Source organism: Cryptomeria japonica, chromosome 10 (genome assembly GCF_030272615.1).
Source record: "Cryptomeria japonica chromosome 10, Sugi_1.0, whole genome shotgun sequence".
Classification (NCBI taxonomy): Eukaryota; Viridiplantae; Streptophyta; class Pinopsida; order Cupressales; family Cupressaceae; genus Cryptomeria; species Cryptomeria japonica.
This window is the reverse complement of record NC_081414.1, coordinates 158,965,894-158,981,672: the sequence shown is the minus strand read 5'-3', so window position 1 is coordinate 158,981,672 and position 15,779 is coordinate 158,965,894. Positions and strand designations below refer to the sequence as shown.

Below are 15,779 nucleotides of genomic sequence, written 5' to 3'. Positions count from 1 at the left end.
ATTAATTTGCTCCATGTTTCAATTTTCCAAGATGCATAATTATGTAGAGTTAAAGGTGGAAATTTATGAGGACTCATAGCAACAAAAATGAAAGAGCACAAGGAAAGGGATGCACAATCACACAAGACACCCCCCCAAATTCACTCAATCAAAGACCCCGACCCCCCCCCTCAAAATGATGATTTGACACTTTATACTTAGTGCGTGTACAATGGGCCACTTGCAAAAAATGGCAAAGTGGATTTTTGTTTTCAACTTTACAACTACCTCAATGAGGCCAAAGGAGACTGAAATTGATAATCCAAGATATCTAAACTAAGATCCAAGCAAAATACAAGTAACAAGTAGGCCAAAGAAGACTAATATCTGAAAGTACAATATCCAATCAAAATCTCTAAAAAATTATTATATATTATGAAAGTAGACAAAAAAAATGCACTTAAAAAAAAACGGCACCTGAAAAGGAGGTCGTATGAGCTCAACCAAAGCCTTTGAAGTTGCAAAATTGAAGATTGGACATACAACTGAGAGAATCTGAAAATTTTGAATAAATTGTGTGCCAAAATCAGAAAATAACCACACCACTATGGAGAGCACGAAAAAATAGCCCAAATAAAAAAAAAATTGCACCCAAAAAGGAGCAAAATTGAGCAAGTTATGAGCCTCCAAAGTTGACCCCAAAAACCAAACTGCTCAATGGAGAGGGGTCTAGAATTTTGAAAAAAGATGTTGACGTAGGATGACGTCAGCAAAGCACTGTGTTAAATTTGATGGTCATCTGACCGTCAAAATTGTCGTCGCACCCCCCTAGCTGACCATACAAAAAGCAGAGGTGGCGGTTGACTGGGTGCTGATGTGGCAGATCACAGGGCACTGACGTGTCAGAGGGTTTTCCATGGGCCAGTGGCGGGCGTGGATTCGCCCCTGAAAGGTGCCACTTGGCGGGAGGTTGCTGGCTATCGGAATGGCGGTGTCGATAGCCGGTCGAGCTGCTGGTCCAGTGGTGGGGTCACAGCGGGTCCAGCGTCAAGGTCACGGGCGGTGGCCGGAGGAGAGAGTTTGTCGACAACAAAGGAAGGGAGACTAGCTACGGGCAGCGTCGGCAGTCCGTATGGCAATTAAACCGACAAAATCTACAGACACTACTTACACAGAAGTACGGGGTGCGGTGGGCACTGGGTCACGGGACCCCCCCAAAAATGAATTTTTTTCAATGATCTTTTTTTTTTTTTCAAAAAAAAATTCGTATTTTCAGAATTTTTAAAATAAAAAAAAATTCGTATCGTACCACCTGAATTGGGCAAAAAATTTCTCCAACACCCAAAATCCAACTTTCGCCAAAATAGGTCGAGTTTATACTCTATTTTTATGGAAATGGCCTCCCTGACGCAATGGTGAGATCGAAAATGATCTAGGATGCCTCCAAAATGCGCAGTACCTCAGATCCAAAAATAGAAGCCTTCCAAGTGTCTCCCAAAACCAATCAATGAAGCCGGAATGACTTTGATACCACATGAGATTTTGCCAAGATCAAAGGCACAATGAAAAACACAAAAGAGAGACAATAGAATGACAAGAACAAAACGGCATTCTCATCAATATGCAAAATGATCAACTAGATTAACCAATACAATGAATATGGGTCTTTTTATATAGGCAAGGCCATATGGATATGTGAGCACACAATCATGACATGTGGCTCAATGAGAAACAAGGGTAGATAAGAAAAAGTAGGGGTAGGTAGGAGAACTAATATAATATTCCACAAGAGGTGGAGGACCCATCGAATGTGGAGTGTAACAGCAAGATAAGACCACAAAAGGTGGAATTTCTCCTACAAGCTATATCTCTATGTGCACACTTCCCTAAGTGTCTCATATCCAAACTACGATGAGATGCATTATCCTAAGTTAACTTAAATAAAGTGTAATAATATCCATGATGAATAATTATTTACACCAACACAATCCATTGTATTTTTTATTTTTCGCAAAATCTTAATCTCTTTAAAAACTATCATTTGATAGTTTATCTAACATAATACAAGCTATCTTGGTTCACACACTTGTAATTTATAGTATAACTAAAAAAAATTATCCAACTAAATAATAATTATGTATTTTTGTCCATGTTTTTTCATATATTGAGGTTGATTCAAATAAATAAATGCTATCTTTTAGCTAGTTTATGATAAAAAATAGATTACTTAGAAGAAGAAAAATTGTGGAGAGGATATGTTTGGTCATTGTCCATTCATATAACACCATATTATAAAGCATAAGATATAGACACAAATGGATACAAATCCATGATAAAACTTTTTCACTAGTCAAGCGTATAGTGGATGAATGAGTTCCAAAGGAAATATTTACTTCCAAGCATACCCATAAAGACAATATATAATTTACTTTAGACAAATTAAAGCATATACTTAGAATAATAGATTAAATTATAATTATATAAAGCATAAATTATATGCCATATAGTTTTTATTTAATCATACAAATCTAGTTTATTTATGAATAAACATTTAGTTTTAAACTAATGACTTTTGTATATAAGCTTATATGTTTGAAACAATTATTTTATGTGTGACAATTACAGAGATAATATAAGATATAAATATATATTATCTCTTATAATATATCATATAATATAAAAAAAATTATATATTAGAATTAAAAAGTAGAACAAATAAAGGAAAAGGAAAACTAAAAATATTGGGGTTTTACGGAAGAACGCTTTAATCTAACCGCATTGTGTTGTAAATGCCCAAGTTCGATTCTGTTGAGCTCGAGACGAGATTTTTGCAGCCTTTTAAACAAAAAAAATATTGAATGATTGTCTGCTCTCGTTTCTGCTTCAAGTGAGAATGCTTCCAAACCTACTACCATTGATGATGTCGTGGTGGTATGCTACACTGATAAAAACTCACACTTCCGTGTCAGGTTTTAGAAGACTAAACAGTTTAGCACTGCACGTTTTCTGCACTCCAATTACAATCATAAAATGCCATTGCTATGCACTACTCATCACAATTTCACAGCATTATGTTGAAGGAGGCGCTGCACATTCTGCTTACAACACACAACCCCCCTGAAGACTACTCTACATATTTTCAATTACTGCAGTCCTGTATTCACAAAAACGCGCTTTCACAAGGGAAAAAAGTCCATTCTTTCATCGCCCACAGACGATTTGCCTTTATTACACGCACAACTTTTCAGAATAACCTCATTTATATGTATGTCAAGTGCGGAAGCTTGGTTGATGGTAGGAAAGTCTTTGACCACATGAAAGAACGAGACATGGTCTCATGGAATACGATCATTGCAGCTTACAGAAGACATGGGTGTCCTCACGAGGCAGTCACACTGTTTCACCATATGCAACAAACAGGTCTCCAACCTGATCGGATTACGTTTGCCAGCGTACTCCCAGCCTGTGCCACGATAGGAGCTTTGAAACAGGGTATGGACATCCATCAAAGCATAAAGAGTAGAGGAATTTTGTCAGATGTATTAGCAACTGCCCTGGTGGACATGTATGCAAAATGTGGAAGCATAGACAAAGCACGTGAACTTTTTGACAGAATCCCTCAAACAAATGTGATTTCATGGACTGCAATGATTGTAGGATATGGACAGAATGGATTTGATGAGAAGGCTCTAGAAACTTTCAAGCAAATGCAATTGACAAGTGTAAAGCCAGACTCCATAACCTTTGCCAGCATTCTCCCTGCCTGTGCCAAAATGGGAGCTTTGGAACAGGGTATGGGTATCCATCAAAGCATAATTGAAGGGGGGTTTTTGTCAGATATTATAGTTGGAAATGCTCTGATAGACATGTATGCAAAATGTGGAACCGTAGACAAGGCACGTGAACTGTTTGACAGAATGCCTAAAAGAGATGTCATCTCATGGAATGCAATTATTGCAGGATATGCACAAAATGGATTTGCTGAAAGAGCTTTAGAAACTTTCAAGCAAATGCAATTAGCAGGTGTAAAGCCAAATTCTACAACCTTTGCCAGCATCCTCCCTGCCTGTGCCAAAATGGGAGATTTGGAACAGGGTATGGACATCCATCAAAGAGTAAAGGATAAAGGAAATTTGTCAGATAATATAGTTGCAACTTCCCTGTTAAACATGTATGCTAAATGTGGAATCATAGGTAAAGCACGTGAAGTGTTTGACAAAATGCCTCAAAGAGATGTCATCTCATGGACTGCAATGATTGCCGGATATGCACAAAATGGGTTTGTTGAAAAGGCTTTAGAAACTTTCAAGCAAATGCAATTGGCAGGTGTAAAGCCAAATTCCACAACCTTTGCCACCATCCTCCCTGCCTGTGCCACAACGGGAGCTTTGGAACAGGGTATGGACATCCATCAAAGCATAATTGAAGGGGGAATTTTATCAGATATTATAGTTGGAAATGCTCTGGTAGACATGTATGCAAAATGTGGAATTATAGACAAGGCACGTCAACTGTTTGACAGAATGCCTCAAAGAGATGTCATCTCATGGAATGCGATGATTGCAGGATATGCTCAAAATGGATTTTGCAAGGATGCTGTCAAAATCTTTGAACTAATGAAGCACTCTGGAACATGTCCTAACACTGTAAGCTTTTCTTGTGTTCTATGTGCATGCAGCCATGCAGGTTTACTAGATGAGGGATGTACCTATTTCAATCACATGAGTAACGCTTACTGCATTACACCTACTGTTTTTCATTATGTGTGCATGGTTGACATTATTGCCCGTGCTGGCTATCTTGAGGACACCCTAAACTTTATCATTAAAATGCCAGTTAAACCTGTGGTGGTTGTATGGATGAGTTTTCTTGGCGCCTGTAGATCACATATGAATATAGGCTTAGGAGTGTTTACATCGACGCTGCTTTTTGATTTGGATCCTAAAAATGCTGCAACTTATGTTCTTCTATCAAACATGTATGCAGAAGTGGGCAGGTGGGGAGAGGTTCAAATGGTAAGGAGATTGATGAAAGATAGAGGAATTAAAAAGACCCCTGGTTGTAGTTGGATTGAAGAGTATAAAATAGTACATTCTTTTTGTGTGGCAGACAGATCTGTTCCACAGACAGGAGATAGTTGCAAAGTTGGAGAATTTTGCTTGGGAGATGAAGGCAGTAGAGTATTTTCCAGATTCAAGACCTTTACTTAAATCTCTGGAAGAGAAGGAAATTTAATTCCCTCTCTGCCACCACAGTGAAAAGTTGCCAATAGCATTTGGTTTGGTAAACATGCCCCCCCGGAACAAATACTAGGGTGGGCTAGAACCTTGAGTATGTGCCGATCGCCACACAGCAACAAAATTTATCTCCTGGATTGTTGCGAGAGAAAATGTTGTGCGAAAATTGTAGAGATTATTGGTGATTCAAAAAAAAGGTTTTTTGGGTTTGCTTCGAGTGCAATGCTGTTGGCTTTGTAAAATTAGAAATGTAGAGTGCAATGGAAGTCGCTGCTTAAATGCTGTTGGGTATCTGTCAAAGATATGTTTTATGATAATATGGATATTTCATTAAATTGTTTTCATGAAATCTGTGTATGTATGAAATGAAAGCTGCAGAAGAAGGTGGGGAATGGGAAAAAAGTAAAAGCTGATGAACGTTTCAAGAGAATGGAAAGATATACATCGCACTTGAAAGACTTTTATATAGCGTTTACAATTTTTTGTTAGAAAAAAAAGAATATGATTTGTATAAATAAAAATAAATTCACAATTCATATTGTATTGCAATCACATTCATGATATTGCAAAATTGTGTGCAGTGAGATTTATAAATTGATATTGATCAGATGAAGGTTTGAAGATGATTGGGAGAGAGCTAAATTGGGCATTTCACTAGTGTTTGTAGTGACAAAAGGTTTAACACAAGGAACACAAAAGGATCACGACTAGAAGTATTTAGAGAAATATAATGGGAGACATCCTTGGGAGTTAAAAGATTATTATAATTATATTCATTATATGGACAAATAGACTACTTTATTCATGTCTGATAAACATAATAAATATCAACAAAGGTTTAAACTATATTTGGCAAGATAGGAATTCAATAATTTTGCATTAGTTGCACATCTAGCAAATGCTAGTACAAACTAAATTATATATGCCTTATCTAATGTTTGTTATAGTCACATGGCTAGTAAATTTCATTTGATTAGAAGTGTTGGAATGTTTTGATAAGCATACATGTTTGTATACAAAATGGGCAAGGGAAATAGATTTTGGAATGCAATTAATAATAAAAAATAATAATTATATCGTAGATTATGTTACAAAAATGAGTAGTATAATATAGAATATTTGGAATGCAAGCAACTTCATTGTCATTAAGAATGAAAAAATATATAAAACTATCTCAATGTCACATTATAAAAATGGGCAATATGGTAGTGGTCCTTTAAATCATAGGATATATATACCACTAGAACAACTTTTATTTTAGAAAAACAACAAAATTCTAGGCTACAAGATTGGTCAATATTTACGTCAAAAAATGTTAGTGCCACAAATATGTGGAAATGTCTATGGAACTCACAATATACATTACACGTTGTATGAGCCACATAAACATTGCAAAGCTAATTAGAGTTCTTTCAAGAAGTTCAAAATGAGGGTTTATGGTTTGCATATTTTCCTTAACATAAAATAAGATAATTTGGGGGCTTATCTCATCCAATGTCATGTGTGCATAGTGCCTCTACTTTAATCTTCCTATGCTCAAGCTAAGTTTCCTAATATGAAGATCTATCAATGAATATGGGAATTTGGTATTGAGGATTGTGCTTAGGTACCATCCCATTTTTCTTATTTGAACAATGGGGGACCATTTGCAAGGAAACCATCCTACAAGATGATTGTGGCTTATAGACCTATTGAGTTTGCCTCCATTACTAGGATATTATCATATATCTTACATTGAGATGGTCATAAAGAGGCACCTTAGTCATAGTTCATCTACTTTGCCTAGCATTCAAGAAAGCCTAGAGATCTTGCAAGTGTTAAGACTCTAAGGTTATCTTGGGTACTCGATATAAAAAAATATGAATGGACGAGTAAAATTAAATAATAGTTTTTGACAAAAAACAAGAACATGACATTGAAGAAATTCCTAAAAGGATACTATTTCTACTTTTCCCTAGTTTTACTAAAAATATATGTTGAAACATACATAGATTATTAAACATGCCTTAGGACTAAGAATGGAGAAGGGGGGGGGGGGGGGTTGAACTAGTCTAGACCTAATACTTAAACTATGGACTCAAGAAAGCTCCTAGAGCTTGATATACAAGGCTGGATAGGTATTTGATGTAGCAAAATTTCAAAAAAGGTAATATAGATAGCAATCTTTATTTAAAAGTTGAAGGTGATAAACTAGGTTTTTGTGGTGTATGTTGATGATATTATATTTGGAGGAGATGATAATACATGTGAGAAGTTTGTAGAAGAGATGCGGAAGGAGTTTGAGATGTCTATGATAGGTGAGCTGTCATTTTTCTGTGGTTTTAAAGTCACTCAATCAAAAAAAGGCATTTTCATTTCCCAGACCAAGTATATCAAGGAGATGTTGAAGAAGTTTGGGATGGATAATTCTAAACCAATTGCAACGCCTATGACTATTGGTTGAATGTTAAGCAAGGATGATGGATCTCTAGATGTTGATTAGAAACAATATAGATCTATGATTGGAGAATTGTTGTATTTGACTGATTCAAGAGTGCATATTATGCAGGTTGTCTGTTTGGTTGCTAGATATCAAGCTAATCCTAAGAAATCTCATTATCAAGTAGTAAAAAGGATATTCAGATATTTGAAAGGGACTCTAAATTATGGATTATGGTATAAGAATGATGATGATTTTACTTTGAAATCATATACAAATTTTGATTGGGTTAGATGTGCATGTGGTAGGCGAAGAACAAGTGGTGGTACATTTTTCTTGGGAGATAGATTAGTCTCTTGGTTGAGTAAGAAACAAGATTCAATGTCATTATCTACTACAAAATCATAATACATTGCAACAACATCTTGTTGTACTCAAGTTATGTGGATGGAGCAAACTCTTAGAGATATCACTTGAGGTGAGATATGATGAGGAAATTCCTATTATGTGTGATAATACAAGTGTTATTAACATTTCAAATAATTCGGTGATGCATTCAAGGACTAAACACATTTCAATCTGGTATCATTTCCTAAGAGATAAGGTTGTAGAGAAGGAAGTTAGATTGGAGTATGTACCTACTAAGGAACATATTGTAGATATCTTTACTAAGACTTTGGTAAAGGATACCTTTGAGGATCTCTTGCGAAAGTTATGGGTTATTGCTCCTTTAAATTAGATGCATTTATGTGGTGCCTTTGTCTAGGGGAGTTCTAAAGTTAATCTTTTGCTTTTTGGTATAGATATGCATTGGAGGTTGAGTTTATATGTTGATATGGGTTTCATCATGGCATGTGTAATCTGCATTGAGTATTATGCATTAAAGGATGTTTTTGGGCTGACTGGTTGGTGTGCTTTATTTCTTGTCTATACATTTCACTTGATGCCAACCTTGGAGGATGTGTTAGCCTATGAAATTCATTAGAATCATTTGACAAGGATTTTTTGTGATGTGTTTGTGTTCCCTCTATCTTCTAGAGTGGACCATATTTAGTATTTTTTGTCCAAGTGGCTGAATTTATGTAATATTGTTTACTTTGTTTCTCAAGGCAGAATGAATTGTTGATGCTTGTATGTTGAATGCTGCGATACTTGTTGGTGCAAGAAGTAGTAGTGGTGATTGGCCAATTGGTGTTGAGCTCATCAATACGATCTTGATGCTTTTAATCAAGTGAGACTTTCTAGATCCAGTTGTTCCTTGAACAATTATCTTAAGTAGCGGCTGCAAAGCAGTGGCTTATAGGTGTGAAATAACTATATCATATGCTTTTTTTTGTTCAATAGATAGGCGAAGTTGGGTGTTTTGATTGAGATCATAGGGAGCTTGGAATGTTGGCCGATTTGAGTCTATGAAAGTAGTAGCTATCTTGCGGATTTACATGAGCCTCTCCCCAATCATGGTTGATTTCAATTCCATGTTGACCAAGCATGTCAATTTCATCAATGTGCATAGGGAGGCCTGGATATAGACTTGATAAGATTTGTCATTCATCAGGTATATCTTCTTTCATGTGGTCATCCTAAATAGGTGAACTTCCAGTATTAGTTTCTTCATCTGGTTGTAGAGGTGTGCGCCGCACATGCCATGGTTGGTAGTAGCAAGAGAAAGTTGCTCATTTTTCCATAACTTGGTCATTTGGTGTACAAATATCATTCTGAATGTTGCGAAATGGATGGTATAGTAGTAGTGCAGTCCAACAGAATGCATGGAAAGCTTTTTCATCTTTTGTTGGGATGCTTGTGAATCGTGGAGATACTTGAACAATGGCTGGTGTGGATCGTTCTTTCCATTGGTTGTGCTTGTGAGATGCTTTGAAGGTCCACTTTTGAGTGACTTGAATAAGTGGCAATGTTTCTAGATGTGTAGGTCATACCATGCAAGCATCTATATAACTTGGGGACGTGGTTGTGGATGTGGATGAGATTGAAACACGTTGAAAGTTTTTTTGGTTTACATTTAAAGAAACAAATGTCCTGCTACATATGGAGAGTGGTAATTTTAACAGAAGGAGAAATGGCCCCCTTACAAGGACAAATGCTAGCAACATTCCAAGAGAGCATGTACTTCATTCGATACATTCTAATAAATGAAATGAGTTTCATTGGCCCAAAGCTACTACAACAAATTGACAACAGATTGCATGAAGCATTCCCAAGCCAAAATCATATCCCATTTGGAGGATGATCAATCATGTTATTCGGTGACTTAGGGAAGCTACCACCAGTCAAAGATATCCCTATGTATGCTTCAACTTCTTATGGGGGAATACTGTGGCGTTCTTTCACAACAGTTATAACTTTGAACAAAATATTTCGTCAAATTGGAGATGATCCAACAAAAATTAGTTTTCGTGCCCTTCTCTCAAATTTATGAAATGCAGAGCCTACAATTGCAGATTGGCAACTTCTAATGTCACGATCAAGCTCCTCACTCACAACTGAAGAGCAATCTCATTTCTCATCCTCCATACATCTATTTGCAATGAATGGAATGGTGTCTTCACATAATAAATATATGTTGTTATCTTCAACAATGCCAGTAGCATTATCCATAGCAGAGCAACTTAGGAGATCAACATGCTCAAATACAAAAGAAGAACAACTTGAATCTAACATACTCCTATGTATTGGCCAAAAGGATATGTTATGTTCAAATTTGTGGGTGGAAACAGAGCTTGTAAATGGTGCACTTGGAAAACTCAAAGCAATTGTATATAGACTTGGAGAAAGACCACCTCAACTTCCATTATTTGTTGTTGTTCGCTTAAAAAATTACAGAGGACCAATGTGGGATCACAATCAACCAAAAAATGTTCCTATAACCCCTGTGAGTCGTGGTGTTTGCCGTCAAATACCACTAAAAATGGCATGGACATTAACTATACACAAATCATAGGGGCTCACACTCCAACGAGCAACAATCGACATCGACAACATTGATTGTCAAGGATTGACATTCACAGCTATCTCAAGAGTTCATGAACTCGTAATTCTCCACATACACCCCACCTTCACATTTGAAAGATATTCACGCATGCAAACCAACCCATATGTTGCTCGTCAAAAACAAGAGGAGGAGCAATTGCACTAGCATTATCAAATACTAGTTCTACAAATACAAGTTAAAATATCTCCAGGTTTTTTCACTCAAGAACTTGTTTCCATAAATTTAAAATATATACATTAAAACCATACTTTTTAAACTTGCAAAGTATTCAACAAATACTTCCTTTAATTTTGTTTGAATTACTAAATCTACAAATATTTGATAATCAATGTTAAACAAACAAGCATGTAACAAAAGTTGTACAATATTCAAATTCTAATTATATCTCTTTTCCATACTCTACAGGTACAAATTCTACAAAAGGATAATTGAACACTTATTTGTAATACTATTCTATTATTACTACAAGTGAAAAGACCTCCAGGTTTGTTCAATAAATCACTTGTTTTTGTATCTTTATAATGTATACATTAAATCTAGACTTTTTCAACTTACAAACAATTCAACAAATAGTTCCTTTAAAAAAATATTAATTACTAAATCTACAAATATTCAATAATCAATGTTAAACAATCAAGCATGTAACAAAAGTTGTACAATTTTTGACTTTCTAATTATATCTCGTTTTCATACTCTACAGGTACAAGTTTTACAATACGATAGTTTTCCTTATTCGTAACACCATTGTATTATTAGTTACTTCCAATTCAAAAGAGTGTGCAAAAATAATTTGTACACATAAAGGAACATTACAATGTTAATTGCATATATTGTTCAACGTCCAAAACTAACTTAATTATCAAAGATATCCTCGGCGTACCCATTGCAGACTAAGGTGCGATTTCTAGTTATATTTTTTTATTAAAATAAGAGTTATCATTAATATTATAGGGATGATTCCACAAAACAGTGGTTAGTTGCAAGCCTTCTACATGGGAGGTCTTGGGTTTGAGTCTATTTGAGCCCATGTGTCTCACACATAGGCAATGGAGAGATAAGGTGATGCCTTGTCATGGAAGACATGACGACACAAGGAGATATAATATATGAGGATGAGGCCCCCCAAAAATGTGGTCTCACAGGTTCATAGCTCCAGTCAAAAGCAAATCATCTTCGACCCATTACCAAACAAAAGAAAAAGAGTTATAATTAATATTACATAAATATATTTATATTAATATTATTTTAAAATAACAATGATTCAAAATTATAATAATTAAAAATTAGACACATATTTTTATTAAAATTCAAAATTATAATAATTAAAAATTAGAACAAATATTTTTATTAAGATATCAATTACTCTCCACCAATTGAAAGCAATTATTATTTTTGTTTTCGAAATAAACTTAGCTTTTTATAATAATATATTAAGAAAATATTTATTTACAATATGATTGGTTTAAAAAATTTGGTGTTATAGGAGCAAATTTTAGGAATGATAGATTTTTTAGTTTTTTTTGAGATTTCAAAAAAGAAATGTCTATTTTAAATAGTTTTTAAATTTTTTTAATTTATAATTATTGTAAATAAAGTGATTCTTTTATTTTAAATGCTATTAAAATTAAGTTAAATAAAAAATTAAAATATTTTAGCACAAGTATTACAAAACAATATTTCTATTAAAAAAATAAACTCAATTATTGTATTTTTTTTATAATTTTTTTTGAAATAATCTATTTTATATAAGTTTAAGATTAATTTTATTATTATAATTATATATTTTTTAATTAGATTAGAATTATGTTTTGAAAGAAAACTTATATTTTTACTATAATACTTATATTATATTATAATTATTAAGATTCTTTTAATAATATGAGAGTTATAATTAATATTACATAAACATAATTAAAATACTATAATTAAAAAATAATAATAATTAAAATCCCTTCATTCATTTATATGCTATACATCTTTACTTTATATGTTTATTGTGAGCATAACACCAACATCACCACTTCCCTTACTATAAATACAAGACTGGCTAATAACTTGGCTTGTTGCTTCTTGTTTAACGAAGCCTGCAGGTTTGTTTGAAGCGTGCTTGTCTAGACCATCTGCACCAAAACTTAGCAGGTCAATATGGGTTCTTCCGCAGCGGAAGACCTGCTGATATATCCAGATGTGAGAAGGGATGAATCTGTTGCAGACAATTATCATGGTGTACTTGTACCGGATCCCTATAGATGGTAAGTTAGATTTTGATCCCTATAGATGGTAAGTTAGATTTTGTTTGAAGAAAATGGATTGGATGAATAGGAGCTCCACTTGCAATTAGACTTCCATTGACGAGGGCAGATTTGTATCGCATTAATCTGTTCCTAATTAATTAAGAAACGAACCCAGTAAAACGCAATGTAGACAGGCTGTTAAACTCAATCAGTTGAATCCTTCATTTGATTTGTTTAGCGGAAAGGTTGTAGACTTGGGATGGCGTTATGCTATGTGATTAAATTACAGCAACCGAAAAGCCCTTGGGTTTAAATTTTATAATATCTGTAGGATTTTTTTCACTAGGTAGACTTGGGATGGCGTTATGCTATGTGATTAAATTACAGCAACCGAAAAGCCCTTGGGTTTAAATTTTATAATATCTGTAGGATTTTTTTCACTAGGTCGAGTATTTTCAACTCAAGTAATCGCTGGGATGACTGTTTTTAAATAAGTAGTCATTATGATGATTTTAGAAAACCCTGCTTTGGGTTTCTGACTGTCTAGTTACTTTTCAAAGTGCCGAAGCTTATGGTGTTTGTAATGCTTTTATGATCCTTCCATCACAACATTTTTGTTAACTGTAAGTGGTTGAGGCTTCTGTAGGGCAGTATTCTTTAGACCAAAATCGCTACTGTATTTGAAATTAAATTAAATTGAGAATTCAAGTAACAACCTTCTACTGCAAGTTTAGCAATCCTTACTGATGCATTTTTTTCTATTTGGAAAGTAAAGTATGATCCACTTTTCTTAGTTTATGCTACACATGAAGCAAACAAGTCATATCACCTTACGGTCAATTAAAGACAAACATGGCAGCTTAAACAAGCTTTCCAAACCAGAAAAAACATAAAAAATAAGTGTCTAGATCTACAGAAGATGATCATAGTTATATAAGCATCCAGGCATGGAAGATGATATGGTGTTACTGTTTCCTTGTTCCTCTGTTACCAGTTTGCTGTTTAAAAACCCTGGATCCGGGTCTGGTTCGTTTGCAGACCAAAGTTATGGTCTGGTCTGCTGTGGCGTGGACAGAGCACAGATTTTGTACCCTGGATTCGGCCAGGTATGTTACCCAGGTGAATCAGGGGCCCGATATCCCTATACATAGAAAAAATATTTTCGCTAGTTTGATTGATGAAAAAAATTAACCATACTGAAGCAATTTTCTTGGTTAAAACTTCCAGCATTTACGACCTTCACATGTGAGAAGAATTTAATGTTTGGCCACTGGATCTCTGATTGGATTTCAATATTTTGCATTCACAACTATTCTAATACATATGCTATCCTATTCTTGAGACCATGGCTGAGAATACGAGGAAAAATCTAAGTTCTAATTCAGAATTATGTTTCTGCAGGGGTTCACTGAGTCACTGTACTTACAGTTTTCAAATTTATATGATTCACATTCTTATACATCCAATTTGTGAAACATGCTAGAAAAGGGTAATCTTTCAACAATATATACCTGGACTTATTGATGAAAAATCCGACTACCTCCAGCTCAGAGAAAAATCTAGTTAAATTTAAAGCCCAATGGCCTGAGGGTAGTGTACATGGATTTTGTTGCTAAAGCTGCACTGATCTGGATAAAAGTCTTGCCCAGAATTCCACTTCAGCACCATAATTTTTGAAATAATATCCATGGTTGTTTTGTTTATTAATGGTAATAACTAATAAGCATGTTCGTTGATTATCTCAACTTAATTCCTGTTTAAGGCTAAAATATGTATATATTCAATATGTTTTTTTGCCACAACATACCCAACCCCCTTTTTTTGTACCAGCATTCTCAAACCTGAACCCAAATCTGAACTGGTAACTTGGCCTTGTTTTTATTCTGATGAGGATATGCTTACCTGTGTCAGGCTGGAAGATCCAGATGCAGAGGAAGTCAAGGATTTTGTTGAGAAGCAAGTGAAGTTAACTCAATCCTACCTACAGAATTGTGAGACAAGAGAAAAGTTTAGGGGGCGTATTACAGCCCTTTTTGATCACCCTAGATATCGCATTCCATTCAAATATGGTGATAAATACTTCCACTTCTTCAACACTGGACTGCAAGACCAGGATGTTCTATATGTTCAGGTATGCTGATCAAGGTTTTTTTTTAAACTTTTCATATAGTATACAAAAAGGCAAAAAAATATATCACAGTAAGATCAACCTGTCATATTTGTGCCACGCAGGGTCCTCTTATGAAACTGATTACATTATGAAATCTGCATACAATACTGTATCATAACCCTATAATCTAATCATGGATCACGCAGGGTCATCAAATAAACCTGTCCTAAAACATTATCCTGTAGCTGCAACATATGGAATACATTCTCTTAGCATATTAATGGACCAGGTAGGGTCACCATAGACAACAATTCTGCTCCAAAATCTTGTAACTGTTTCTTAACTCTAGATACATAGAACCACAGATTTATATTTTGCTATGTTTATCATATATAATTCAACAAAAACAGCAAGTACATGTATGGACATTAAGATAAAAGAGAACAGTGTTAGAAATTCATACTCTTGCTGTACTGGTCCAGGTCCTTCCACCCAATTGTTGGATCCTATTTCAGAAATTTCATCATTTGACCTGACCAATTCAATTGTAAAGTATTCTCGTTGATTTAAATTAAAACTCGGTTCTCCTTTGAACCCAACATCTTTCTCCAGGGTGTCAGCTGAGTACTTCTTATTAACCTTTTCTGGAACTCTGGATAGCTTCTCATAAATGGTATATTATCTGACTTTTTGAGTGGCTAGTGCCTCTGTTTACTCCCTACAGTGTGGTTTCTCAGACTACTAGAAGTAAACAGAAATTAACAAGTACATGAAATACTAATACAAATGATAA

At 34.7% G+C, this 15,779-nt stretch overlaps 2 protein-coding genes across 2 annotated transcripts in view; both read left to right on the top strand.

The window, feature by feature from the left end:
• The first annotated feature begins 3,308 nt into the window (after positions 1–3,308).
• On the top strand, positions 3,309–5,214 carry LOC131064693 (pentatricopeptide repeat-containing protein At2g13600-like). The gene is made up of 3 exons (XM_059212279.1): positions 3,309–3,471; positions 4,666–4,994; positions 5,089–5,214. The coding sequence occupies exons 1-3, from the start codon at positions 3,309–3,311 to the stop codon at positions 5,212–5,214; spliced, it is 618 nt and encodes a 205-aa protein (XP_059068262.1).
• Positions 5,215–12,685: 7,471 nt separating this feature from the next.
• The window catches only part of LOC131064697 (uncharacterized), a 33,491-nt gene continuing 30,397 nt past the window's right edge, over positions 12,686–15,779 (top strand). Inside the window, exons 1-2 of the mRNA XM_057998936.2 lie at positions 12,686–12,894; positions 14,788–15,007. Of these exons, the coding sequence (XP_057854919.2) occupies positions 12,788–12,894; positions 14,788–15,007 (327 nt within the window). The 5' untranslated portion in view covers positions 12,686–12,787. The remainder of the gene's footprint in view (positions 12,895–14,787; positions 15,008–15,779) is intronic.

Excerpts from the sequence above, each read along its gene's own strand:
- LOC131064693 (XM_059212279.1), top strand. The coding sequence starts at position 3,309 with ATGGTCTCATGGAATACGATCATTGCAGCTTACAGAAGACATGGGTGT. Across the intron at positions 3,472-4,665 it reads GATAGGAGCTTTGAAACAGG|GTTTACTAGATGAGGGATGT; the intron begins GTATGGACATCC and ends GCAGCCATGCAG. Across the intron at positions 4,995-5,088 it reads GGTGGGGAGAGGTTCAAATG|ACAGATCTGTTCCACAGACA; the intron begins GTAAGGAGATTG and ends TTTGTGTGGCAG.